This window comes from Candida jiufengensis (genome assembly GCF_024610255.1).
Source record: "Candida jiufengensis strain CBS 10846 chromosome Unknown scaffold5, whole genome shotgun sequence".
Lineage (NCBI taxonomy): Eukaryota > Fungi > Ascomycota > Pichiomycetes > Serinales > Debaryomycetaceae > Lodderomyces > Lodderomyces jiufengensis.
The window spans coordinates 1-13317 of record NW_026261558.1 but is presented as its reverse complement, the minus strand read 5'-3'; the positions used below and the strand labels follow the sequence as shown (position 1 = coordinate 13317).

Genomic DNA, 13317 nt, shown 5'->3' with positions numbered 1-13317 from the left:
GTGCTGAATCAGCTATATTATGTGGAGATTAAAAATTTAAGAAGCAAATTTACGAGATTATACACAAAAACTACTACTATATTACACAAAATTATGTCTAGTATATCAAAGCTAGTCACTTTATTAATAATATAATTATCATCATTACCATAGATTGATTAAATAAATACTGTCAAAGCATTGCTTGATCAATTTCTGATATCAAATTTTGTAAATCTTTTAAATCAATTATTGGTTTATTATCAATTTTCTTATCATTTAATACATTTTTAATTAATTCATCATCTGAATCAATATCTGAATCAATATCTGAATCATCATTAGTAATATCATTTGAAATATCCATTGAAATATCATTTGATAAATTATTAATTGATTTATTACTTTTATCAGTTGGAGATATTGATTCAACTGTTTCTAATAATTTTAAATTTAAACTTTTTGGTCTATTTATGAAAAAACTTTCTCTTATTGAATTCCTTTCTGAAATGGGTAATGGTAATTTTGGTTTTAATAATATAGTATTTGTTAATTTTGTACCTGGTAATTCTAAATTTGAATCCATTAATAATATAGCCCATTTTTCTATAATTGAACTTAATTCAGATTTTATTGATATTGTTAAATCATTTACTCCATAAATTGAAATTATTGAACCTTTACATATAACTTTTGTATCTTTCATTGTAAAATATATTGGATCTATATCATTATTCCAAATTATAAGGTAATTTTCAAAAAGATAACAATATTTAATTGTAAATTGATTATTAATATTAACTTGTAATTGATCAGCAACTCTTAATTTACCTAATAATGATAATTTTGATAAATTAAAGTTGGGACAATGATCTAATAAAAATTTAATTAGTTGATTTATAACTATTTCTATTTCTCCATCACTGAAATCATTTAAATTATAAGTTTCAGTCATTGTAGTTGATATTGTAGTTACTGGTGAAACAGATCTTATACTTGAATGAATAGTATCTCTTTTTGATGAAAATCTCCTCAGTGAATCTCTTCTTAGTTCCTTTTTCAGTTCTCTTCTCAGTGGTTTTCTTTGTACATCATTTAATGTAGATTTTAAAGCTTCAAAATTAATACTTTGTTTAACTTCCAGGTTTCTATTTGGTTGAGCTGGTGCTGGTCTTTTTGGTGTTAATGATGTACGTCTTGGCAGTATATTAAGTCGTTTATAATCAATTTCTATTGGGTTTTCTCCTTGACATATATAACCATGACATAAATTTGGGAAAGTTATAGTTTTATTTTTATCAATATCCTCTAGTTCTTTACTAAACATAACTTTAAAACATTCATAATGAACAGAATCTCCACAATTTAATTTTAAAATTCTTTCACTTTGGAAAACATTCAGTAATAATTCTGAACATATAAAACAATTATTCTCCATTGGTAATATTTTGGATGCAAAACTTTTGTTACTTCTTATACTTTTTGGACTATCTATTTTAGTTTCTTGTTGTTTTATTTGTGGTGAATTATTATTTAAAATATTAGCAAATGATATATTTAATCCTTCCATATGTAAAATAGGTTGTTCTTGATGATCTTCAAAATTAAAAGGATCTTTTGTGGGAATAAACTTATTTCTTGGACTGGGATTTAATCTTATAGGTGATGTAGTTGGTGTTTTATAATTTACATGATCAAACGTGGGAGTTGAGATATTTGATATAGGAGAATGTGATGATTCTTGTATTGATAACGTGGGAAATAACTTTGATGATGCTGAACTATAATCATAATCAGATGTACTACTTGTATTTCCCCCCTTTTGCTTATTTGATTTTAATATAGTTCTCCAATTTTTTCTTGATGGTGATGATTGTGATTGTGAAGTTGTTGAAGTTGTAGCTGATGATGATGAAAATGATTTCATGGTTGATTATGTTGATGATGGTTGTTTGTAGAGTGATAAATAGTTGTAGTTGGTTGCTGATCGTCTCTTTCTCTCAATTTTTTTCTATAATTAATTATTTAACATGAAATTTTAATAATTAATTAATTTAAATTTAATTAAATTTTTTTTTTATCTCAAAGGGTTTTTTTTTTTTGTTTCAAGATTTTTAAAAAGGAAATTTTGTGGTTGAGCCTCACTTTATGTGGTGGAGAGTAAACAAGGAACAAAATCTAATCTTTAGATCTGGAGAAATTTGAAGATTTTTGATAAATTGTCATGGAAGATGAGGTTTGTGCATAATATTTGATTGAATCGTTTAAAAAAAATTAAGCCCATTGACATAATTTGACATTACGTCTAAACAAAGTTGACATTTTATTTTTGTATAATACGGTCTAACTTGATCACTTATCGGTCAAGTCATTTTGACGAGCTCAACGAAATATAGTTTCTAGAAGAATAATAATATCGACAGAGGAGATAGATCCTTCAAAGAATTCATTATGAGCATAATATTCATTTGAGTGAATTTTGCAGCAAACTTTAGATTAATTCTTAAACAAAAGTAATTTTAGTATATAAATCGGAATGATTAGTCTTAATACATGGTTAAGAGACTAGAAAAGATAGTAAAAGAGCAACATCTAAGAGGGAACAACTAAACAAAAGATTATGGTATTATTAAAGAAGTATGAGTTATTGGTAGATGAGTAAAAATAGTGTTTCTCATACTCAATTAGTATTGCGGTTGAGAGTTGATAAAGTTAATCAAAGTAATACATAGTATCTCAGATGTATGTCCTATTAAATAATTTTACTAGAACAAGTTCAACTATGATGCCTTGTAGCTACTTAGACTCATACATCTTGGAGATTATTCCATTAGTTTTGTTGGTAAACTCTTACTTTAACTTGACCTGTTGGCTATACTCGGACTTTTAAATCCATTCGGAATACTGTCAACCATACATAAAATAAATAATTTTGTAACCGAAAAAAATATATTGAAATTTTATTATGTAAATTTAATAACTAACCTTAAGATTAGAGAAGAGAGAAGTTTAAACGGACATTTTTTTAAATCTATCTTAAGTTATCAACAAATCTTCTACAACTTTAGCTTAATCAATTCAACCAATTCTACTTAGTGATGAGTCGTCTTGTTAATACATCAACTACCAGACAGTTGATGAGATCAACAATCTCAAAAACTACTACCACTACATCTACTATAGCATCAAGAAAAATGGCAACTGAATCTTTTGTTAAAGATGGTTCAGATTTAGTATCAATTACTTTACCAGAATCATCATTTGAAGGTTATAATTTAGAAATTCCACCATTAGAATTTGAAACTGAAAAAGAAACTTTATTAAAAATGTATAAAGATATGATAATTGTTAGAAGAATGGAAATGGCAGCCGATGCATTATATAAAGCTAAAAAAATTAGAGGATTTTGTCATTTATCAGTTGGTCAAGAAGCAATTGCTGTTGGTATTGAAAATGCTATAGATAAAAAAGATACTGTTATAACATCATATAGATGTCATGGTTTCGCATTTATGAGAGGAGCTTCAGTTAAATCAGTATTAGCTGAATTAATGGGTAGAAGATCAGGTATTTCATATGGTAAAGGTGGATCAATGCATATGTTTGCACCTGGATTTTATGGAGGTAATGGTATTGTTGGTGCTCAAGTCCCATTAGGAGCAGGTTTAGCATTTTCTCATAAATATAAGGGTGAAAAAGCTGTATGTTTTGATTTATATGGTGATGGTGCTTCTAATCAAGGTCAAGTTTTTGAAGCTTATAATATGGCAAAATTATGGAATTTACCTTGTATCTTTGCTTGTGAAAATAATAAATATGGTATGGGTACTGCAGCTGCAAGAAGTTCAGCAATGACTGAATATTATAAGAGAGGTCAATATATTCCAGGTTTAAAAATTAATGGTATGGATGTTTTAGCAACTTATCAAGGTTCTAAATTTGCAAAAGATTGGGCTGCTCAAGGTAATGGACCATTAGTATTAGAATATGAAACTTATAGATATGGTGGTCATTCAATGTCTGATCCAGGTACTACATATAGAACAAGAGAAGAAGTTCAACATATGAGATCAAGAAATGATCCAATTGCAGGATTAAAAGCTGTTTTATTGGAAAAAAATATTGCGACTGAAGATGAAATTAAATCTTATGATAAAGCAGCAAGAAAATATGTTGATGAACAAGTTGCTGCAGCAGAAGCTGATCCTCCACCAGAAGCTAAAATGGATATTTTATTCGAAGATGTTTATGTACCAGGTAGTGAAGTTCCTGTATTAAGAGGTAGAATTTCTGATGATTCATGGGATTTTGAAAAGAAGAACTTTTTAAATAAAGTTTACTAAATGACATAGTAATATAAATTTTTAATATATATTCAAAGATACGATTAAATACGATTAAATGATAAAGAAAATTGGTAATTCTATAATCAATCATCTCTATACTTTTCAATTTTGCGCGCGCGATATGAATTTGAAAAGTAATTATTACAGTTCTACGTATTTAGTTTTACAACCACCAAATTCAAATTCAAAGCAAATAATGGATGATGAGACTCAAGTACTTGATGTAAACTCAAATCAAAATCAAAATGAACTAGATGACATCTATGATTTATTTTTAAATAAAATACGGAGCTATTTATTAGATTCTTCCCCAGAAATCATAAATTCAGCAGTTGAAGTCTTACTAGATGTACTTGGTTCAAAGATACAAATTACGACAAAAAGGTCAGAAATTAATCAGTTGTTAAATATTACGATTCAAGATGAAGTGCTAAGTGATTTAATTAATTTAGCAACTCAACATCAGAATATAATATCAAAACATCAACCATCTAAAGAATCAGAGATAGTCGCAGTTGAAATAAATGAATTAGACGAAGAAGATGAAGAAGAACAAATAGAGGAGGATGAAGAACAATCAGGAGATGAAGAAACAGATAACGCCTCGGAGATCTTTGACTGGAGAAATTTACAAAGTGAAGAAAACTCAAATGAAATTTACAAACTATTACAAGATAAAAAAATCTCAAATGATCAATTAACTTCTAAACTTCGACCACTTTCACGACATTATCAAAGCATTATAGATAATCGATGGAGGATAGTGTTTTCAAAACGACTACAAATAGAAGATAAATCAAAAATTTATAAAGAATTGCAAGAAATGAATCTAACTCACTTAATACTAGATTACATAGACATACAAGGAACTATAAAACAATTACAAAGAAGAAAATTACCAGACACTTATGAAGGAGATTTAAAAGTCACATTACCTAAGGGAACTTATCAAGAAAAAACACCAAAATATGATATAATTACTGTACCACCAAATACAGCACCAACTGAAGAAATCGAATTACTTCCCACCACCAAATTACCCGAATGGGCAAGAGAAGCATTTCCAAGAAATGAGACTACAACATTCAACAAGATACAATCGAAAATTTTCCCAATGGCTTTTGAGACTGATGAAAATTTATTAATTTGTGCACCTACAGGAGCTGGTAAAACAAACGTTGCAATGCTAACTATGTTGAGAACTATTGGTAATTATAGAACAAATCACATACGGAAAGAAGAGTTCAAAATTGTGTATATTGCACCTTTAAAAGCGTTAGTACAAGAACAAATGAGGGAGTTCCAAAGAAGATTAACTTCAGTTTATGGATTAATTGTAAATGAATTAACTGGTGATTCATCATTGACTCAAAAACAAATACAAGAAACAAATGTTATCGTCACAACTCCAGAAAAATGGGATATAATAACCAGGAAAAATCATGAATATTTGAAATTAGTGAAGTTATTAATCATTGATGAAATTCATCTTTTACATGATCAAAGAGGTCCAGTTTTGGAAGGTATAGTTTCAAGAATTCTACGAAGTGGAGATGAAATAAGAATTGTTGGGTTATCTGCTACATTACCAAATTATCAAGATGTTGCAAAATTTATTGAAGCTAGTGGTGATGGGATTTTTTATTTTGATTCAAATTATAGACCTTGTCCCTTGGAACAAAAATTTATTGGAATAAAAGATCAAAAAGCCGTAAAAAAGAAAGCAGCAATGAATGAAGCTTGTTATGATCAAACTTTAAATGTATTAGAACAAAATCAACAATTAATTATATTTGTACATCTGAGAAATGAAACTTTTTCAACTGCTGAATTTTTAGCAGATTCTATTAGTGAAGATTTACTAAATGAAACATCAAAAGAAATCTTATTACAAGAAAGTGAAAGAGTTAGCAATAATAAACTTCGTAAAATAATGGTTGCAGGTTTCGGTATACATCATGCTGGTTTAAACAAAGAAGATAGAACATTAGTTGAAGATCTTTTTGCTCAAGGCCACTTAAAGGGACTTGTGTCTACTGCAACATTAGCATGGGGTATTAATTTACCCGCTCATACTGTGATTATAAAAGGTACAGAAGTATATTCACCAGAAATAGGTGGTTGGACTCAATTATCACCTCAAGATATCTTTCAAATGCTTGGTAGAGCCGGTAGACCAAGATATGATAAAAATGGTGAAGGTATAATTATTACATCTCAAGATAAAATTCAATATTATCTTGCTATATTAAATCAACAATATCCAATAGAATCACAACTCATGACAAAATTAATAGATAATGTCAATGCTGAAATTGTTGCTGGCACAATTAAAACATTAGATGATGGTATAGATTGGTTGAGTTACACATATTTATTTGTTAAAGATCATCCTGATAGGTTAAATTTGATACATGCAGCTTTTACTGTGCTATCTCAACATAAATTGATTCTATATGATAGTGGTGCTGTTAAATCAACACAATTGGGTAAAATTGCATCATATCATTATATAAGCTATGAGACAATAAGTAAATTTAATAACTTATTAAAACCATGGCATACTGATAGTGATATCATTAGAGTTTTTGCTCATTCAGGTGAATTTCAGTTTATACCAGTGAGAAGAGAGGAAAGAATAGAAATAAATAAATTGATGGAACAATGTCCTATACCAATTAAGGAATTACCCACAGAGCCAATGGCTAAAATTAACATTTTATTACAAACATACATTTCCAGATTAAATTTAGAAGGGTATGCATTAATTTCTGATATGATTTATATTAAACAATCAGCAGATAGACTACTACATGCATTATATGAAATTGCAATATTTAAGAAGTGGTCATCGTTAGCTAAAAATGTATTAAATTTATCAAAAATGGTTAAAAATAGACTATGGTTAAGTGATTCTCCATTAAGACAATTTTCAGCACCACAGTATATAATAAAAGCATCTGAATCATCACATTTACCATGGTATCAATATTTTCAATTACCTACTGAAGAATTAGCTGAAATTTTGAATCTAAAGGGAAATCAAATTGGTGCATATATGAGATTATTTCCTAAATTGGATATTAATTATACAGTACAAACAGTTGGTAAGTTTTTAAAAATTAAAGTTGAAGCTATACCTAGTTGGAATGGTATAGAACCATTTGCTTTATTTTTGGAAGATTGTGATGGTAATTTGATTCAATTTAAAGAAGTTTTGTTGAATGAACAACCACAAATTTTTGAATTTTATGTTGAGAATAAAGATTTACCCAATTTAATGGTCTCATTTGTTAGCACAAAATGGGTCAATTGTACTTGGAAAGTTTCATTAGTTACTGATGTAATTAAACCGAAGGACAAAACATTTTTTAATGAAAAAACATCAACTATAGAACTTATTTCTTCTGATGATAATATTTTCATTGGGACTAATCATGATAAATCTAATATGGTTCAAATGGCTACTGAAATTGAAGTAGATGGAAGAATTGTATACATTGGTTCAGAAAACTTAGGTACAAGATTAATTGGAGAATTGAAAAAAGATGTCAAGATTTTTAATAGTAACAGAATTATATCCGCTTCACCTACTCATTTTTATGAACTTGTCAAACGTTGGAAAAACCTCAAGGATATAGAGTTGATAATTTTTGATGATTTACATTTAATTGAAACTGATCCAATATATGAATTTTTAATCACAAGAATTAAAATTCTATCTCAAGATGTTAGAATTGTGGGTGTGTCATTCCCATTGATTGATGCTCGTGATATGAGTCTGTGGTTAAATGTTTCAAAATCAGATATTATAAATTTTGCAGCTTCTGAAAGAGATGAAAATATCGAAGAAATAAATTTGAATACAAAATTAGAGAAAGTTGATGGTGATTGCATAATTTTTGTTAATGACGAAGAACTTAATAAAGTGAAAGAAATTGCACCAGAATCTGCTTTAGTAGCAACAAAAGATAACATACCAAGTACAAAATCAGAATTAGTTGTAGTTGATGGAACACAATATTTTGATGGATATGGATATGTCGATTATAATTTGGTGGATATTTACAATATGATTAACAGAAGTACCAAAAAAGTTTCAATTACTACTTCCTCAGAAATGATTGAATTTTATTCTACTTTCATAAACACTGGTATTGTTGCAGAAAGTTCATTAGGTTCTTCGATGTATGAATTCTTCATTGATGGAATTGTCAGTAAATTGTTAAAAGAAAGACAAGATTGTATTGATATTTTAACACATACATTTTTTTATAAAAGGCTCTTGAGTAATCCGAGTTATTATGGTTTAAAAAATGTTTCATCAATGGGAGTTTCTGAATATTTATCTACTTTGATTGAAGATTCATTAGAAGAATTAGAAAAAAATGAATTTATTGAAGATATGCAACCACTAAATAAAGCTTTGATAGCTTCTCATTATAATCTATCATTTGATGCTTTGAACATCTTAAGTCAGCTTGGTGGTAAAAGTAAATTAAGAGACATATTATTGGCTGTTAGTAATGTTTTGGATATACCAATAAGATCAGGTGAAGAATCAATACTAAAAAGTATTTCAGGGAAAATGCCAATGAAAGAATTCAATAAATCATTTATATTAATTCAAGCATATATTTCAAGAATTAAATTACCAAAAAAATTTGAAGAAGATCAATTGCAAATTGTGGAGAAGTTGACAAAAATTTTAAATGCATGTATAGATGTATTATCAGGTGAAGGTTATCTAAATGCAATGATTGCAATGGATATATTCCAAATGATTAATCAAAGAGTATGGTCTTTTGAAAACCACTTGAAACAAATTCCAAAATTTAATGAACAAATATTATCAAGATGTAAAGAACATAATGTTGAAACAGTTTATGATATAATGGCATTAGAAGATGATGAAAGGGATGAAGTTTTACAATTATCAGATGATGATTTAAATGAAGTTGCAACTTTTGTGAATCAATATCCAAATATTAAATTGAGTTATGAAATTGAAGATGAAGAATTGGTAATTTCTTTGGAAAGAGATGAAGAAATGGATTCTTTAGTGGTTCCAAATACTAATAAAGAAGAATATTGGTGGATTGTAATTGGTAAAGCTTCAACTAATCAATTATTTGCTATAAAGAAAGTTCAATTACCTCATTTAGAACAATCTTTTAAATTTGAAGTGCCAGAAGATGAATTTACTTGCTGGGTTATTTGTGATTCATATTTAGATGTAGATAAAGAAGTAAGTAAAAAGTAATTTTGTGGTTTGTAGTGAGTAATAATAATAAACATTATGTATTTACTTTTTTTTTTTTTCTTTTGACTAATAATCATAATTCCATTAATCAATCACCACCATGACTTTTGAAACAAAAGTATTAACACCATATATTAAATCAATACTACTAGATAATTTCACTCCTCAAGATTTATCAACTGTTATAAAATTAATATTTAAAGGTCATGCATCAGATATTCAAATTGCATCATTTTTAACTGCATTAAGACAAAAGGGATTAGATCAAGAATCAGAATATATAGCATCAGCAGTAAATACTGTAATTGAATTTGCAGAAACCATAGAAAGTCATTTAGTAGATGAAAATGGTTATATTGATATAGTAGGAACTGGTGGAGATGGACAAAATACTTTTAATGTTTCAACTTCATCTGCAATTGTTGCAGCAGGTATTGGATTACCAGTATGTAAACATGGTGGGAAAGCAAGTACTTCAACTTCAGGTTCAGGGGATTTACTCAAGTCACTAGGAGTTGATTTATCAAAAATAAATGTTGTGACATTACCTGAAATTGTTAAAAAATCAAAATTTTGTTTTTTATTTGCACCTTCATTTCATCCAGGTATGGGAATAGTAGCAAATGTTAGAAGTCAATTAGGTATACCTACAATTTTTAATATATTAGGACCTTTAATAAATCCAATTCCAATACAATCAAGAATTTTAGGAGTTTATAGTGATAAATTAGGTGAAAGTTACGCAAAAGCAGCTTCTATATTAGCAAAAGAAAGTAATGTACATAAAAGAACAATGGTTGTATTTGGTGAATGTGTATTAGATGAAATTGCCCCATGTGGTTCTACAAAAATCTGGTTGGTAGAAAAAAATGGAGACATCAAGAGAGATCGTATATCACCAAAAGATTTTGGATTACCTGAACATTCTTTAGATAAAGTGAGGTCCGGTACACCTGAAGAAAATGCTAAAATCTTAAAACATATCTTAAAGCAAGATCACGATGAATTTATAATAAGAGATTCAGATAATCATCCTATAGTTGATTATATTTTGTTGAATACAGCTGCTCTTGCATATGTTGCTGGTTTAACTGATAATTGGAGAGATGGAGTAAAATTAGCAAAAGACTCAATAAAAAGTGGTAACGCTTTGGGGGCTTTAAATAGTTTGATAAATTGTATAGAATAAACTTTAGATATGTAGAAATTTAATGAAAAGGTAATATTTTGTTTAAATTGAGTCAAATAAATTTCGTAGATGCATGATGTTTTCTCTAGTTTCGCAGCCAAATTTGGAATATTGGTGGAATACAAAATTTTCGTTTATTAAGTTATTGAAAATTAAAATGATAACTCTTATTTACAAGAAAGTTGAATTAGTCCTAGTCATAGCCTTTACTTCTTAAGCTAATCAACAACTTGATATCAGTTTTAATTAGCATTAAACAAAATATATTGCATGAAGTCAAGATTGTGTGTCAAATTTATTTGCAACGTATAAAACAATTAACCAAATATAATTTTACTACACATAATCAGAATTGGTGAATAGTAAAATGAATTCAAATTTATCAGAGTTGTTTTTAGTATTCAATGGCATATTTTCATGTCTGAGAAATTAACTCTGTACAATTTGAACTAATTAACACTACATTAGGTACCTGAAACACTTAATATATTATTATTCTTTTAGTATGTTTCATAAAATTCAGATATATAATTGATTAACTTATTCATAATCTCGTAATTACACTTATTGAAAAATTTCATGAATCTGTTCATACTAAGTAATTCTATTAAGTATTCGATTTATTAATCTTATATTTAAATTTTTTAGAATAACATAAAACATCCTCTACTTTATATTTTTAATTTTTGTGTTTATTCCTCTTTATAAATAATTAAAATATAAATTTTAATTTTTTTAGTTGCAAATTTACATATCAACAAACAACTTTTTACAATCTTACATCAATAATACTTAGTTAATATACTTTAAAATGCATCCTCAATTCACTAATATTAACTTATGTATTAATCCTTTAATCACAGAAACTCCATCAACCAATTTAAATTTAAAAAACCAACCAAACGTTTTATTTGATATTCCATCAGTAAACCAAACCAAAGAATTTAATTCAACCATTAATTCAATTACTTCACCAAATGAAACTTTTAAATCAACCGCCAATATTCATTTTTTTACAAGACCAAATAAAAATTTTAGTTCACCTTCAACAAAAACCAAAAAATTTCCAACCAATTCAAGTAATCAATCCTTAGATGATTTAATTAAATTAGAAAAATCAACCCCAACTCAATTCGTTTCATTACACAGAATTGAAGCATTAAATAAAACAAAATCAATCTCAGAATCAACTGAAGAAGAACCAATTAGTCTTAATTTCCCGATTTACCATCAATTAGATAACCTCATCAATTTTGAATATAAATTTTATCACGAATTTTTTAGAACTTCACATGAAGCAACAGCATTGTTACAACCAACTAAAACTGAAAACACAAAAGATACTGAATCTGATGTTAAAAACATTACTGAAAATTCACATGAAACAAGAGCATTATCACAACTAACTGAAACTGGAAACACAAAAAATACTAAATCTGATAATATCACTAATATTTCCCAAAAATCATCAGCATTATCTCAACCAACTAAAGTTGAAAACACAAAACATACAGAATCTGATGATAAAAACATCACAAACATTTCACAAGTATCAACAACATTATCACTACCAACCAAAGTTGAAACCTCAAAAGAGACTGAATCTGATGATAAAACCATCACTAACATTTCACAAGTATCATCAGCAGTATTACAACCAACTGAAGCTGGAAACACAAAAGATACTAAATTTGAAAATATCACTGACATTTCCCAAGAATTATCAGCACAACCAACTAAAGTTGAAAACTCAAAACATACTGATGATAAAAACATCACTAACATTCCACATGAATCAACAACATTATCACAACCAATTGAAACTGGAAATACAAAAAATACTGAAATTGATGATATCCCAGAAACTTTACATTTTCAAACAGAAAATCAATTAAGTCATAATTCAAGTGAATCCAAAGAATGCAATAATACTAATGGATTGAAATCAATTTTAAGAAACAAATGCAATGAAAACTATGACATTGAAATTATTGATGCTAATAAACAAGATTTTATACCAATTGAAAAATTCGTTCATGATCTTAATTCAAAAGCTTTGTTTTCAAGAGATAAAGAAAATATACCATTTTTTAATAATGAAAGAAAAAAACAATTATTATTTTACAATGAATTTAGTAAAATTGATGATAAAACATCTAAAACTTCACTCCCAAATGATCTTAAAAACAGAAAAACAGTTAGATTTGGATTATTTAATGAATTAATTGATGCAAATGATAATTTTATTAGTTTAGATTTGAAAGACTCAGAATCAGGACGTGATGGTAACAATTTTAATAAAACTTACAAGAATTGCTTAGAAACTAGAAGTGGAAGAAGTACTTCTAAATATGCTGATTCAATTGTTCCACACCCAAACAATTTTAAACCATCATCAAAAAGATCTTTGAATCTTGAAGGTGCAACAGTTATTATCAGTGATGATGAATGCGGTACGGATGTTGCGGTACGGATGTTGCGGTACGGATGTTGCGGTACGGATGTTGCGGTACGGATGTTGCGGTACGGATGTTGCGGTA

At 27.9% G+C, this 13317-nt stretch overlaps 5 protein-coding genes across 5 annotated transcripts; 4 read left to right on the top strand and 1 right to left on the bottom strand. All coding sequences in view use genetic code 12, as the record gives it.

Annotated features, from left to right (window-relative positions):
* Positions 1-172: 172 nt before the first annotated feature.
* Positions 173-1906, bottom strand: CST5 (Cst5p; the record flags this gene model as incomplete). Its single annotated transcript, XM_051761823.1, has 1 exon — positions 173-1906. One exon carries the CDS (start codon positions 1904-1906, stop codon positions 173-175), a length of 1734 nt encoding a protein of 577 aa, XP_051620990.1.
* Positions 1907-3116: 1210 nt separating this feature from the next.
* PDA1 (pyruvate dehydrogenase (acetyl-transferring) subunit E1 alpha) lies at positions 3117-4322 on the top strand (the record flags this gene model as incomplete). The annotated part of the gene is made up of 1 exon (XM_051761822.1): positions 3117-4322. The coding sequence occupies one exon, from the start codon at positions 3117-3119 to the stop codon at positions 4320-4322; it is 1206 nt and encodes a 401-aa protein (XP_051620989.1).
* Positions 4323-4521: 199 nt separating this feature from the next.
* Positions 4522-9588, top strand: KGF54_001450 (ATP-dependent RNA helicase; the record flags this gene model as incomplete). Its single annotated transcript, XM_051761821.1, has 1 exon — positions 4522-9588. The coding sequence occupies one exon, from the start codon at positions 4522-4524 to the stop codon at positions 9586-9588; it is 5067 nt and encodes a 1688-aa protein (XP_051620988.1).
* Positions 9589-9688: 100 nt separating this feature from the next.
* On the top strand, positions 9689-10777 carry TRP4 (anthranilate phosphoribosyltransferase; the record flags this gene model as incomplete). The annotated part of the gene is made up of 1 exon (XM_051761819.1): positions 9689-10777. The coding sequence occupies one exon, from the start codon at positions 9689-9691 to the stop codon at positions 10775-10777; it is 1089 nt and encodes a 362-aa protein (XP_051620987.1).
* Positions 10778-11588: 811 nt separating this feature from the next.
* On the top strand, positions 11589-13300 carry KGF54_001448 (uncharacterized protein; the record flags this gene model as incomplete). Its single annotated transcript, XM_051761818.1, has 1 exon — positions 11589-13300. A coding segment is annotated over one exon (1712 nt), but the record flags the coding sequence as incomplete, so codon positions are not given.
* Between the last annotated feature and the right edge of the window lie 17 nt (positions 13301-13317).